This window comes from Pecten maximus, chromosome 1 (assembly GCF_902652985.1).
Source record: "Pecten maximus chromosome 1, xPecMax1.1, whole genome shotgun sequence".
Taxonomy (NCBI): Eukaryota; Metazoa; Mollusca; class Bivalvia; order Pectinida; family Pectinidae; genus Pecten; species Pecten maximus.
This window is the reverse complement of record NC_047015.1, coordinates 32,953,082-32,969,481: the sequence shown is the minus strand read 5'-3', so window position 1 is coordinate 32,969,481 and position 16,400 is coordinate 32,953,082. Positions and strand designations below refer to the sequence as shown.

At 34.9% G+C, this 16,400-nt stretch overlaps 2 protein-coding genes across 3 annotated transcripts in view; one reads left to right on the top strand and one right to left on the bottom strand.

The window, feature by feature from the left end:
- Positions 1-179: 179 nt before the first annotated feature.
- LOC117330834 (NAD-dependent protein deacetylase SRT1-like) lies at positions 180-6,902 on the bottom strand. 2 transcript variants are annotated; one of them, XM_033889358.1, is made up of 7 exons: positions 6,797-6,902; positions 5,107-5,259; positions 4,319-4,627; positions 3,887-3,967; positions 3,009-3,337; positions 2,210-2,403; positions 180-1,996 (listed from the first exon to the last, which is right to left on the bottom strand). In XM_033889358.1, the coding sequence occupies exons 2-7, from the start codon at positions 5,246-5,248 to the stop codon at positions 1,873-1,875; spliced, it is 1,179 nt and encodes a 392-aa protein (XP_033745249.1). In that variant the 5' UTR covers positions 5,249-5,259; positions 6,797-6,902; the 3' UTR covers positions 180-1,872. The 2 variants fall into 2 exon arrangements, with proteins under 2 accessions (XP_033745249.1, XP_033745257.1); XM_033889366.1 differs by having other exon boundaries at positions 6,647-6,812.
- Positions 1,950-16,400, top strand: part of LOC117330803 (solute carrier family 43 member 3-like) — a 31,971-nt gene continuing 17,520 nt past the window's right edge. The window contains exon 1 of the mRNA XM_033889328.1: positions 1,950-2,023. The gene's annotated coding sequence lies outside the window, so the exon portion shown is untranslated. The remainder of the gene's footprint in view (positions 2,024-16,400) is intronic.

Here is a 16,400-nt window from a genome sequence, read left to right as displayed (position 1 = left end):
TAACAGTTGTTGCGTGCCCCTGTGCCCGTGACTTCATTTATGTAAGTTATTTTCGACCTGCTCACAGCGAGTCGTTAAGATGCGGTGGCGATGATGATTGAAATGAAATAGCAATTTGAAGGATTAGTGTAATTTGTATTTTATATCCATGTCTTCGGAAAAAAATAGATTCACAATTATTCCAGTTGCATTCTGTAGGTTTTTAATGATAGCAAATAACACAGAACTGATTCACAAGTGTTCCACTTGCTTCCTGCTTGTTCTTGGTTGAGAGTTTATTGCGATATTGGTATTATCACAGAATCACAAGTCTTCGTGTCGTTGATAGCTTGGTTTAGCTTGTTTGATGACATTTGATTGTTATAAAGCTTTATTTTTCAACAACAAGAAATTGTGATGACATCACAACAAAGCAATACACACTGACAATATATTATCATAATCTCATTAATCTAATGTTACTACTGCAATAGTGTAACGGGGAAGTGCTGTTTGATAATATAGCATCGATACTTCTAAACAATCATACAGAACAGTATTACGGAATACTGATAAATAGCATGTATTCCTCCTTCAATAACACATGCAGAAGACATGTTTACTCGTGTATATGTTCAAACAATGAGATTTTTTATCCTTTTGATTACTCTTTATTTGTGTAAAGTGATCGTACTGATCAGCGTAAAATCCCATACAATGCCTAGAATCTGGGCATACATACACAAAATAATATTAAATCTAAATTCTATGTTAAGTTAATAAAAAAGACACAAGTCAAAAATCTTCTTTTTTTATATGAAAATGGTATTTAATCGGCTTTTTAAAAATCTGATTTGGACCGACTAACCCATATATGGCTGATAACAAACCGGGATTGTATTTAATATACATATACAAATTAGTACAAATTAGACCGAGTTTTCTCTGGCCCTGTCACCATGTCTGGTACACAAGAACCAGAGAAAGGAAATACAGCTGTACCACTAAATAAGGGAACCCAGGTGTGGTGAATGAACTTCAGAAGTATTATCGAATGTCACTCCGCGTTACAAGCTAGAAAACAGTGTCTTCCACAACAAGAAGTGGGTTATGAAGAGAGTGGTTTCCGTTCGTCTGTGTTAACATACCGTGAAATAATAATTTAAGATAAATTGTACACAGTTCAATGTAGTTTAAGTACAATTTCACCTTTGTAACTGACTGATTATTTCACAACTTAACTGACCAATCAAAAGCAACGTAAAAAATGATGACGTTACTGATGGTGTCCACGGGTAATAGCATCAAGGAGGATTTTATACAAATAAACACTTGAGAGATAGCGATCCAAGGCCGCAGGCTTAGCCCCATAAATAAAGTAACAAATCCTCGGTCAATAAACACACATTGAATATGAGTACTGACAACCTTTTTTCTATTTGTAGAACTTTCTTTGTGAATTATGTTAAAAAGATAAAACAACTATCCAGGTGTTTATACTATACACTGTCAGGTCATAGTCTTTCCACACATTCTAATTTTGCTACATAATCATACCATTTAAACATTTTTTTTTTCAAAGAATTTCCTAGATTTGTTAATTGGATGATTTTAGCAAAACTGTATGATGAAAGAATTTTTATTTTAATTTCATATGATAATACTTCCATTATTTCTGTTGTCATTTATTGGAGAAATTCAAATTTATTCAACATTATTTATTTTATATAATCATCATTTTGATGATAATTTGGTAAGTTAATGAATGATGACGATTTACAAGTTCAGTGATTTCAGACGTTAATTTTTCTTTTGGCGTCCACCAGGTGTCCTTTGTGAGTCATATTTTTTCATCCTGTCTGCACGACCCTCCTCCCATAGATGTTGTTCGTCCTAGTCCACCAGACATTTCATCACCTCCCGCATGAGGTCGTCACAGTCGCTAAACACACGTGACCCAAGCTGGTTTCCAGAGCTGTCCAATTCGAAGCATTGCACGTCGAATGCCGTCACCTGTCTAATGGTTAAATTTACATCAAATAAGGTAAACGGTGTTTAAAACTTTTAAAATAACAATTAACAATAATCAAATCACTACTGACAAAATCAACGATTTTGGTTTGTTTAAAATGTAGGATTTACCTCCCTTGTTACATTCTTCCTAGTGTACATGATGTATGGATGGTTTGATTATGACTTCATACAGTGTAATAAATATTGAGCTACTTACCGATTACATATAGCTAGCCGCAGTGGTTCCTTGCCCATCTGTATAAGACTGTTTGCCGGCGATACACGCAGACTTGAACCCAGGGCTAGTACAAATGTAGCCATTTCCGCCTGTGCTACCGCACCACTCAGAACTTTCTCCTCTAACTTGTCGCCAAAATTGACAACTGTACTCCGCATGTAACCACCACAGTTCTGAAACAGGCAAATATAAAGTTTGTTTGCAGATAATCCTGACACATGATTGTTAGTTTTACCCCTTTTATTAGCTTTTCTCGAAAGCCACGTATCCTACGCTAATTAAACTAAAATCACATTGATATTAGTAGCTGAGTACGTGTAAGTATGCAGCGCACATGTCTAACGAAGTACTAGTAATCCAAAATGGCCGCATTTGCCTCACCTCCTTTTGGTCGAGTTCTAATAAGTGTCCATTTATGTGACTATATTTTATCAAACCTCGAACAGGATCACGACTTTAGTCAATATCATATTAAGTGGTCGCCAGTACAACAAGTTAGGCTTGCTCTACCATCATTGAGTGAGCAGTACTTTATTACTTTGAAACTTCGTAATCAAATACACTAGGCGAACAAAAATACACTAGGTGAACAACAAATACACTAGGGGAACAACAAATACACTAGGTGAACAATAAATACTCTAGGCGAACAGCAAATAAACTAGGCGAACAACAAATACACTAGGTTTTATCATGTATGATTAAAATCAAGTTATCACCGTTATAAATATCATCTTAACAACGCACAGTACCTCCAATTCTAACGATTTAGCCATACCTGTTCCGTACACCGACGACCAGTTCTGTGATTACATTTACACATCTCACAAAGGGTCATTGGAACAGATGCATCCGTCGGTCCTTTTCGATATCCGTGACGTAGTTCACGTTTTGTGCCACACACTTCACACTCTTCTATGAAACTGTTGCCATGGAGCTCTGACAACTTGTCTTCAGGTATGCCAGAGAGACGATGCAGACCGTCCGTATTTTGGCTGATCACGTGTTTTACATGATTCATGTCCAGAAGCTTCACCAATGCTTCATGTGTGTAGGTTGGTCTGATGTCTTCAAGGCAAGGGCCATGGGTTTTAGCATTGGTGGCACCTGCGTGTTACAATTTACAATCAAATGATAAGATTGTCACTCTCAAACCAGCTTCGTTAGTCAATGGGTACGATCAGCCTAATCAGACGAGCAGGCAGATCGCAATCCTTGGCTAGTAAAGATGTTCTCAAACAAAAGACATTTTTCGTTGGCTAACTTATTCTGTCTGTCAAGTGCTAAATCCAAAAAGCGAAAGGAATGTTTTGACGTCATACATGCAACGTTTTTCATGCGGTCCTCCATAGACATTGTTGACAATAAACATGTCATTTTCCGTCGAGTATGCGAATAACATACAGTACAGTATTTGAAATTGAGATAGAAATGAGCTATTTTGTTTGGTCAACGTCAAAATTACTGTGTCAAAGAAGAAGAAAAATGTATTCGTTATATTTAGTGTTAAAATTAAATTATCTATACATCGCAGACTAAGTTATTCTCCAGTTAAACATGCTTCTAACTAAACAATTCATTTTTGTCTTAAATATCTGTTTTGGTATATGGAATATATTTTGTGGTGTACTGTTAATATAAACAAACCATCAGTACCATTGTTTTTACCCCTGTTTGTCCATTTCCCATTGAGTCCTCTGTAGTCTCCAGCACCCGTAGCTGTCGTTATACCAGCTCCTATAGAAAACAATACGCCATCAATAGTACTTGTTTTACTTACTTTAGGGATAATTTTTAATATAATAAGTACATTTGAAAATGGAAAATAAAATGAGAAAATCCTCAATATCTTCTATTTAAAAGAATAGGACTGAGATCGGTACAATTACATGTGGTATGTTCATGGCAGATTTTGGAAATAGGAAAGGGTATAATAATACCACATTAATGTATCATTAGTTTTTAAGTATAACAATTCCACATAAATGTATCATTAGTGATGTCACCAATGGGAAAATAAACCAATCAAACATAGTTCAAACCATTTAAACTGTTCAGTATGAAGTCAGGGATGTTTTAATTACATACCAGTGAAGACTATGGAGTATTTGCACTTTTTCAGCATGGATGCTATCCTCTTGGCCTCTCTCTTCAACATGACGTCGGAGTTATAGAACTCTACAGTCAACGATGCCTCGGCCACTAGCCGTTTCTCCAGCTCAGATATGTTCATGTTGCATGGGACCTGGTTTTCAGACAGGTTGCTGTTTTTAACACGGCTGCTGTTGGTTATGTTGCTATTTTCGGATTTTCTACATGCTGCCTCGCGAATGATCTTCCAACATTTCATGTGAAATTTCGCCCCTCCATTGCCATCCCAGACAACAAGCATTTCAGCTGTATTAAGATAAAATGAGTTAAGTTCTTCAGTATTTAAATTTCCAGATGACATTATGTATTACGGAAGGAGGCAAATACATGCTTGTATTAGTAATGAAATATAAAACCTCACATCCTCCGAAAGTCTAAAAGCATCTTAACCAATCGACGGGTATGTTGTCTAATGTCTTACTGTAATGCGTGCTATTTGTAGGGGTTCTAGTATTGTTCAACCAAATTATAGAAAAGGACCTGACAACGGCCACCAAGACCGCAATGAAGAAAACATAAGTGTTCTTTGATATTGGGAAGCCTTTATTGTCAAATAGTATATTCAACAAAGAAATAACATGGCGAAAAATACTTAAAAGAAAATCAAAAGAGGAAATCATTAGCCTTTTTTTATAACAAATTTCTGTGCAAATGTGATACAGGATATAATAAGCAATTTTCGCCACCCTGCAGTTACATGTTTCATCGGATTTGAGATATCGTACCTTCCCTGTCCTCCACTCCTCCCCCTTCCTTGTATTGGTGAGGTGCCCGGACGTGGACCTTGTTATCGTTCGGCTTCAGACTCTTGTTTCCACATGTCTTTAGACAACAGTTACTGTTGTTGAGCACAGAAATGGACGCCATCGGTTATTTTCCTGAAAGATTACAAACGTGTTTACACAGCTCCACATATACCTTGGAATCACTTTACATTAGTCGGGACAAAAAGCTGATTATAATTAAAACATCGCGATAGGGAACTCGAATATTATTCACTAACTTTAATAAGGTCCCAGTGACACAAACGTGGACTAAAGCGTTGACCTTGATAAAGGGATACTGCACAAATTACGTTTTCCTCACTTATAATTCCACCTACGCGCTTGTCGAGTTAGTCCAAACAGTAAAATTTTAATGTCAAGCGCCAATGATTGGCAGTAATAGCATATTACCGATAATCAGCCAATGATGTGATTTGCTTGCTAGGGATAACCTTTTGGTGGTAATATTCAGTACCAACATGATTCCACACGATGAATGATGGATAACATGTGAACTGGTTTTAATTTTAAGCCGTCCATATGACACTGCTCGCCACTGAAATCGGTTGTTTTTACTAAACTAATCATGGTAAATAAGGAACACGCTGGTTGTTATTGATTTGATCACTGGCTTTTTTTAGGATAGAATTAGACAAATAGAAGGAGAATCATTAGAATTATGAGTAAAAGTTACAGTGTTTACAATTAGATATACAAATGTAGTCCTAATCCGAAGGAATGCCATTCATCCTTGCCTTTCTTTCTCACAAAATGAAGAGCATGGCATAATAATATTCATATCACATATATGTTAAAGATAAAGCATGCCATGGTATAAATAGAGGTTACACAACGAGTGGTTGTTGGATATGGAATTTATTTCACACGAGTAAGTTATTTTTTAAAAGTTACAAAAGACACGAGCTTTAGCGAGTGTTTTTTGCAACTTTTAAAAAATAACTTACGAGTGTGAAATAAATTCCATATCCAACAATTTCGAGTCGTGTGACCTGTTTCTACCACAATAATATCGGCTTGAATCAAAGGGAAACGTGGCCAAGTATAATTTCGCGTATGCAAATAAAGTGTACCGGTGACGTCCGGGACCCGGTGATGTGACGTCATTAGATTATTGATGACGTCAATAACAATTGCAGCTTGGGTCAAAGTTCACCGTGTTAGCCAATCGAAATGCGTACAGAGTTTAAACAGATTGTTAATCAACAGCTGTAGTGATTAACTGATGGTCTGAGAGTTGAATAACACAGGGTATTGTGGTAGAAAGATCAATAAACATAAAATATAATATATACACTTGGTAAACATAAATGGTATAACTATAAGTTTCAGTTTGATTATTAATGAGCAGAATTATAGATTAACTGGTGAAGGGGTCCTACGCCGGACATGGTGTTGGGGCCAGAGGAAACTCGTGTGGTGGTCTGCATGTTATAATACACAACATCACATGTATATTTTAATACACAACTGTATTACTTACCGGAGATATAAACAGGCCTGGTACAGAATGGACCCTCGCACTACAGTGTCATTACAGTTATTTACATTTAGAATGTTTGGACACACAGACAAATAGTCAGTTAGGATAGACACAGTAAGAAAATCCAGTAATGTATAAGAATCTACGTACCTCGCCGGTGTGATCCTGAATAACATTAAGATCGTACACACACCATCATGTGGATATCGACAAGTTCTAAAAATAGACATGAGGCAGTATTCACGTTGTTTGCTGTCAACAGACTATTTATATTCAAACCAGATGATAGTTTTAAAGGCAGTGAGTTATGTCACATAAGTGATAATATACAATGTTATGATACTGTGTGTGGATTGAATTTATGATTAGGTCTTCACCTAATTCGTCGTAGAGTTCCATGTTCATGATGTCATATTTTCATAATGTTCTTGGTTAGTTTTCATATCCAATGTTTATTCTATTTCATAAAGTTACAACTATTTAAAATGACGGCTGTATATCTATACACATGGGCTTCCTTGGGCTGTCCGGCCTGTTATACAAAGTTTACCGACATAATTCTGACTCCAAAAAGATAAAATGGGGCAAAATACGAAAAAAGTACTACGACCAGGTGCTCCAAAATTTCTGTACAAGAAATCTTGTACATAAACATTATATACAATACAGGGTAGTCAAATACTAAAACATTTCATTTTTATCAATATACACTGGTAGTAGCAAACTAACAGTCATGATGTTTCACATTTCATACTCTCTGAAATAGGATTAAGCAGTAATGTTTTTTGTTATTTTGTTTTTGTAGATAGTTACAGTAAATTAGCTAATTTTGCAAGAAAGACATCAACATTATTAGGTAATCGGGGGAAAAGCACATTATTCATGTTTTGTAAATTTGGGTACTTCTCGTAGAATTCCTGATCATACACCGATTTTGACTGGTTGATCGACATAGATTGGATTGCGAAATGTACACATATGATATTTCTGGTTTTACGTTTTAGTTATTTATTTTAGATATTTTCTAACCCTAATGCATCTTTATAAACTGGTCATGGATTTTCTCGTAAGGGTCTTCTTCATCGGTGACGCACGTCATGTGGGTCAAATCTGATTGCTGCATTTTCGTCAATAAGATTAGAAATTTGGACTTTTGCATTTATTACACTAACATTCTTTGTTTTATGGATTTTCCTAACCAGCCTGGGAAAGATGCATTTTACCGAACTCTAAAGAACTGGGTGTTTTTTTTTGTTTTTTTTGTTTTTTTTTAAATATTTACATCATTGCTTCCTAAATATACCATGTTTCTATGTCGGTATAATTAAAATATCATATTTCAAGCTAACAATACATTAAACGAGGGCAAAATGTAAACATAAATATAGATTTACACTTGAGAAGACCAGATGCTCTGGTGGAGTAAGCGTCCGGACAACTCCTAAACTAAATGGCCAATTTCAATGAAACTTCAAACAAATATAGAGGACCATGTGTAGATGTGCATGTCACTTTATTTTTCTCAAAATTATGGTTGCTATGGCAACTGGTAACTTTAAACAGGTTTTCTGATAAGAACCATAACTTTAAGTTTTCCGGACAACTCCTCCTAAAGTAAATGGCCGATTTCAATGAAACTTCACACAAATATAGACGACCATGTGTAGATGTGCATGTCACTTTATTTTTTTTCTCAAAATTATGGTTGCTATGGCAACTGGTCACTATATTACTGGGTTATCTTAGTTAGCCTCTAATTAACAGTTCCAATTCACCATTGACTCATGCAGATTGCGGGGGTATTAGTCAGCAATCCTGGCGACAGTTCTAGTTAAAACAATGGAATTACCATGGAAATTTTCCAAATATCAGGGAAGGTACCAAACAAGAGCGACAAGTTAACGTAAAAGGCTTTGAAACTGAGCAGTATACTTTAGCATAGTATGACTTATATCATCAGGACCAGAAACTTAAATACCTCATTTCAAAATGTTTAGAATATCAGTTTCTGATGTATTTGCTCATAAAGAGTTTATGTCATTGTCGGTTCTAAACCAGGAATGTCTATGCTGCTATCATCCACATACATTAGTAAAATAGAACCAACATTTTATTAAAGGAATTGTCACATTCCTCTTTTACTATAGGTACCTGAAGTAGGATGTTTGAGAGCAGGACTGGATTGTATATAGCCAGCAGATATCACAAGGTTTTTAATTCTCAATATAATTTGGTATCACCAGAAGTACATGATGTATGTCGATCCATCCACTAGTCCGGTAACATTTTCATAAAAAAAGAATCTGGCAAACATGCTTTATTACATTGTCTACATTATTCTGGACCTTAACATTATATCGTACCGCAGTGATGTTAATTCCATGTTACTGTTGATTCAACGGTTCATCCCCTTCATGGATAAGTTGCAGGGTCATGCAGACTGTAAATTTGTAGTCGCCGTCTCATTGTGAAATGTTTTATTTTTTAGTGCAATTCGAAGTTCGACGTAATTCTGTGTCCCTACCTTGGTACTTGTTCTTGTATATATTTCCCTTGTTAATACCTTGCATCGGTTGGCCGCTTTGATGTTAGGGCCTCAGGATCTTGGCAACAATCCCTTACCCACTACCTATAATATATATATTATATCGTGATATGACCGATTGTTTGGAATCCGTGCCAATTCCCTGTGGCTAGGGGCCGTGGTGGCCGAGTGGTTAAGGTGTCCCGACACTTTATCACTAACCCTCCATCTCTGGGTTGCGGGTTCGAAACCTACGTGGGGCAGTTGCCATGTACTGGCCGTAGGCCGGTGGTTTTTCTCCGGGTACTCCGGCTTTCCCCTACATCCAAACCTGGCATGTCCTAAATGACCCTTGCTGTTAATAGGACGTTAAACAGAATAAACCAAACCAAACATCCCCGTGGCTAGACATATAGGATTGTTTACGCGTCTTCCCGATGTCATTCCCAAGACGTTCGTCTGTAGGTGAATTCTAACTCTAAACCTTTAAGTCATGCAAAGATCATATACAATACGAAATATGCTGTGCTGTGTTGTGTGAGATATTGTCTGTAGGTAAGATTGCGCAGACCTATTCACTGTTGAAATATTCAAATCACGCGCGCTTGGATGGCGATCATATCTGCAAATGTTGACTCATCTTCATTAGTTCATGATAATGAACGACAGATTACCCATTTAGCCGACTACGGAAAGACCTTAATTTCACTAACCATGAAGATATGAAGTATGATTTTTCTTCTTATTATCATGACAGACCAAATGATAAATACTGTCTATTTTCTCTGGTCTGTTATGGTGAATCCCGTGCAGTGTACATTTATTTTGTCATGCGTCTCACCAATCGCCAAATTCCGTCAAGGGTCGGAATAGATCTATGGATGAAACACAGCCAGAGGTGAGGGGTCATCTATATAAGCATATCAAGGTCATCGTTGACGTGCCGATGAAAGCATTTCAACGTAGCTAACTAAACCGGTGGTGAGGCCTCTCGTCGGGTATGTACCATTTACATGTCTATTGTATTGTTGAGCTTTTTCAGGAGCGTGATAGAAATACGAAATATCAAGCATGAGCCTTCATACGCCAACTTGATTTCCCACTACATTTAAATGCCTGATTCACTGAAAGGCACCCCGAATAGTCCATAAACGTAAAAGTTGTGCGTCTGCTGTCAATTTATACGCCGATGGCCACTTCCAATGCTATAGTTTTCAAACTAAATAGGAAAACGTCTTAAGCGGAAGGAAATGAAAACTTTTCGAATTGACAATTATGAAAAGACTGCATTAATTTTGACGTCTCCTATTCAACGGAGACACGAATCAATTTTAATTTTAATTTCGAATATATTGTTCGTTTATCTCACACCAGATGACGTGTGAAAGGTCAAAACAGTTTTGTAAGTGATCGTCATAAAACCGATGAATACTTATGAAAAAAAATGCCTATGTGTATGACGTCATGCGATTATGTCACGTGATGAAGAAGCCAGTGAAAAAAACAGACTGTTATTTTATTATAGCATTGTGAATAAGACAAGTTTCAATATCTTTCTCTTTCTAAATCAAGTTTAACCAACCCAGATTACGTTGTATCAACGTTAATGTGACTGAAGTCAAGTCCTCCAAACGCTAGATTGCAAATTGATATAATGCCCACAAATTAGTTCCTAGTGTGGCTTTGTATACACCAACAATTAAAAAACAATAAAAGTGTTCTAATAAGGATTGTTTTTTTTTACTCAAAGTTATAATCCCACCAAAGAGACCTGTCGTGTTGACCTTTGATTGACAGACGAGTCATTCATTCATTCATTCATTCATTCATTCATTCATTCATTCATTCATTCATTCATTTTATTCACTTTAAGGTTTACAGCTCATCAGTACATGAAACATACATGTATATACAATACAATAAATTGGCGGTCACAGCAATATAGCAGTGACGTAACAATACCTACATGTATAGAGAATGGACATCTGTGAAATTGGTTTTTTTTTTCAAGTTTTCCCTTAATTGTGTGGCATCATATACATATTTACATAACGTGTCAATAAACATTGTATATGAACAGTTTAAAATAATGTTCGAGACTTTTTTTACATTGACGTATTATTCGTGAGGACTAAGTGGTTATGGTAATAAGTACATGTATAAGCGTCAGGGCTACTTTATAGTTTATAAGATTTGTGCTTGATCATTTTCTCGCTCCCAGGTACCTTCTGGATTTTTAGGTTGTGTGTACGGACGGCCTCGAGAGTTTTGAAATCCCTGTATTCTGTCACTAATCTCTAAGCGTTTGTTATATAATGTCAATAGTTGAAGATCTGAGAGGAAGAACAAACTGTACGTATATGGTCGTTTTCCTTTGTGTTCGGGTATTTGATAAAGGTATACCGATGGGTAATGTCGTCTGCTGTATAAATCACCAAAGAGTCATCTACTGTTGTGTATGTCAGAGTAAATGTACGTATATCGACAAAATGACAATACTCCGTTCTCGTTTTGAAATATCTATGCTTTTCAATATTTGGCACAAAGTCTGACTTGCGGCTGCCAGAAATATGATATGGGCCATTTGGTTTACTAGTGGTAACCACTGGTAACCAAAAATATAAGGCCCGACGCCTGAAATGTAGTAGATAGAAATATATGGTCCAACACATGAGTTGTAGTAAATATAGATAAACAATGTATATGGTCCAACACATGAGTTGTAGTAGATATAGATATATGGCCCAACACATGAGTTGTAGTAAATATAAATATATGGTCCAACACATGAGTTGTAGTAAATATAGATATATGGTCCAACACATGAGTTGTAGTAAATATAGATATATGGTCCAACACATGAGTTGTAGTCAATATAAATATATGGCCCAACACATGAGTTGTAGTAAATATAGATATATGGTCCAACACATGATTTGTAGTAAATATAAATATATGGTCCAACACATGAGTTGTAGTAAATATAAATATATGGTCCAACACATGAGTTGTAGTAAATATAAATATATGGCCCAACACATGAGTTGTAGTAAATATAGATATATGGTCCAACACATGAGTTGTAGTAAATATAGATATATGGCCCAACACATGAGTTGTAGTAAATATAGATATATGGCCCAACACATGAGTTGTAGTAAATATAAATATATGGTCCAACACATGAGTTGTAGTAAATATAGATATATGGTCCAACACATGAGTTGTAGTAAATATAGATATATGGTCCAACACATGAGTTGTAGTAAATATAAATATATGGCCCAACACATGAGTTGTAGGAAATATAGATATATGGTCCAACACATGAGTTGTAGGAAATATAGATATATGGTCCAACACATGAGTTGTAGTAAATATAAATATATGGTCCAACACATGAGTTGCAGTAAATATAGATATATGGTCCAACACATGAGTTGTAGTAAATATAGATATATGGTCCAACACATGAGTTGTAGTAAATATAAATATATGGCCCAACACATGAGTTGTAGGAAATATAGATATATGGTCCAACACATGAGTTGTAGTAAATATAAATATATGGTCCAACACATGAGTTGTAGTAAATATAGATATATGGCCCAACACATGAGTTGTAGTAAATATAAATATACAGTATGGTCCAACACATGAGTTGTAGTAAATATAAATATATGGCCCAACACATGAGTTGTAGTAAATATAAATATACAGTATGGTCCAACACATGAGTTTTAGTAAATATAAATATATGGTCCAACACATGAGTTGTAGTAGATATAGATATATGGTCCAACACATGAGTTGTAGTAAATATAGATATACAGTATGGTCCAACACATGAGTTGTAGTAAATATAAATATATGGCCCAACACATGAGTTGTAGTAAATATAAATATACAGTATGGTCCAACACATGAGTTTTAGTAAATATAAATATATGGTCCAACACATGAGTTGTAGTAGATATAGATATATGGTCCAACACATGAGTTGTAGTAAATATAGATATATGGTCCAACACATGAGTTGTAGTAAATATAAATATATGGTCCAACACATGAGTTGTAGTAAATATAGATATGTGGTCCAACACATGAGTTGTAGTAAATATAAATATATGGTCCAACACATGAGTTGTAGTAAATATAAATATATGGTCCAACACATGAGTTGTAGTAAATGTAAATATATGGTCCAACACATGATTTGTAGTAAATATAAATATATGGTCCAGCACATGAGTTGTTGTAAATATAAATATATGGCCCAACACATGAGTTGTAGTAGATATAAATATATGGCCCAACACATGAGTTGTAGTAAATATAAATATATGGTCCAATACATGAGTTGTAGTAGATATAGATATATGGTCCAACACATGAGTTGTAGTAAATATAAATATATGGTCCAACACATGAGTTGTATTAGATATAGATATATGGTCCAACACATGAGTTGTATTAGATATAGATATATGGTCCAACACATGAGTTGTAGTAGATATAAATATATGGTCCAACACATGAGTTGTAGTAAATATAGATATATGGCCCAACACATGAGTTGTTGTAGATATAAATATATGGTCCAACACATGAGTTGTAGTAGATATAAATATATGGTCCAACACATGAGTTGTATTAGATATAGATATATGGTCCAACACATGAGTTGTATTAGATATAGATATATGGTCCAACACATGATTTGTAGTAAATATAAATATATGGCCCAACACATGAGTTGTATTAGATATAGATATATGGTCCAACACATGAGTTGTATTAGATATAGATATATGGTTCAACACATGATTTGTAGTAAATATAGATATATGGTTCAACACTTGATTTGTAGTAAATATAAATATATGGTCCAACACATGAGTTGTAGTAGATATAAATATATGGTCCAACACATGAGTTGTAGTAAATATAAATATATGGTCCAACACATGAGTTGTAGTAGATATAAATATATGTTCCAACACATGAGTTGTAGTAAATATAGATATATGGCCCAACACATGAGTTGTTGTAGATATAAATATATGGTCCAACACATGAGTTGTAGTTAATATAGATATATGGTCCAACACATGCGTTGTAGTAAATATAAATATATGGTCCAACACATGATTTGTAGTAAATATAAATATATGGCCCAACACATGAGTTGTATTAGATATAGATATATGGTCCAACACATGAGTTGTATTAGATATAGATATATGGTCCAACACATGATTTGTAGTAAATATAAATATATGGCCCAACACATGAGTTGTATTAGATATAGATATATGGTCCAACACATGAGTTGTATTAGATATAGATATATGGTCCAACACATGAGTTGTATTAGATATAGATATATGGTTCAACACATGATTTGTAGTAAATATAAATATATGGTCCAACACATGAGTTGTAGTAGATATAAATATATGGTCCAACACATGAGTTGTAGTAGATATAGATATATGGTCCAACACATGAGTTGTATTAGATATAGATATATGGTCCAACACATGATTTGTAGTAAATATAAATATATGGCCCAACACATGAGTTGTATTAGATATAGATATATGGTTCAACACATGATTTGTAGTAAATATAAATATATGGTCCAACACATGAGTTGTAGTAGATATAAATATATGGTCCAACACATGAGTTGTAGTAAATATAAATATATGGTCCAACACATGAGTTGTAGTAGATATAAATATATGTTCCAACACATGAGTTGTAGTAAATATAGATATATGGCCCAACACATGAGTTGTTGTAGATATAAATATATGGTCCAACACATGAGTTGTAGTAAATATAGATATATGGTCCAACACATGCGTTGTAGTAAATATAAATATATGGTCCAACACATGAGTTGTAGTAAATATAAATATATGGTCCAACACATGAGTTGTAGTAAATATAAATATATGGTCCAACACATGAGTTGTAGTAGATATAAATATATGGTCCAACACATGAGTTGTATTAGATATAGATATATGGTCCAACACATGAGTTGTATTAGATATAGATATATGGTCCAACACATGAGTTGTATTAGATATAGATATATGGCCCAACACATGCGTTGTAGTAAATATAAATATATGGTCCAACACATGAGTTGTAGTTAATATAAATATATGGTCCAACACGTGAGTTGTAGTAAATATAAATATATGGCCCAACACATGAGTTGTATTATATATATATATATGGTCCAACACATGATTTGTAGTAAATATAAATATATGGCCCAACACATGAGTTGTAGTAAATATAGATATATGGTCCAACACATGATTTGTAGTAAATATAAATATATGGTCCAACACATGAGTTGTAGTAAATATAAATATATGGTCCAACACATGAGTTGTAGTAGATATACATATATGGTCCAACACATGAGTTGTAGGAAATATAGATATATGGCCCAACACATGAGTTGTAGTAAATATAAATATATGGTCCAACACATGAGTTGTAGTAAATATAGATATATGGTCCAACACATGAGTTGTAGTAGATATAGATATATGGCCCAACACATGAGTTGTATTAGATATAGATATATGGTCCAACACATGAGTTGTAGTAGATATAGATATATGGCCCAACACATGAGTTGTAGTAGATATAGATATATGGTCCAACACATGAGTTGTAGTAAATGGAAACTTCCTACTTCGAAAGGATGTAATGGGACTCGATCATCGTAAATTTCTTTCCAAGGATGTATGTCGACCTGTAGTTACGATTAAACTTTTCAGCATTTATTAAAACAAGGGTATCACTGACAACATCCACCAGACAGCTGAGGGACATTACGGGTATGGGTTCCCTTGCCTAGCTCAGGTATAACACATATCGTTATAATGAAATGTCGGTCGAGGTGCTGTGAGAATGACGCCACAGACCCACTCTACCTGACACCTGTTTATAGAGACAGGCAGCACGTGACCGTATAACTCAAGTACCCTATCTCATCACAGGTATTATTCGCTATTTAAATGGTTATGTGCAGCATAGTCTTCCAAATCTTTGTATTTTTGTCCAGCAATTTTTCGGATGTCCAATCCATGATGATTATATGTATATCATATGATGGATATAATAATTATATGAACCTTGGGCTGAAGATTTGTGCAAAGACCTGGTGTGTGTGGGTATAATATTGATAAATTAAACGGG

Bases quoted from the DNA above. Each gene is read 5' to 3' on its own strand.
- LOC117330834 (XM_033889358.1), bottom strand. From the start codon at position 5,248: ATGGCGTCCATTTCTGTGCTCAACAACAGTAACTGTTGTCTAAAGACA. The intron at 4,628-5,106 runs GTACGATATCTC...ATCTTAATACAG, and splicing joins AGGAGTGGAGGACAGGGAAG to CTGAAATGCTTGTTGTCTGG. The intron at 1,997-2,209 runs GTAAGTAGCTCA...TTTAACCATTAG, and splicing joins CGGCTAGCTATATGTAATCG to ACAGGTGACGGCATTCGACG.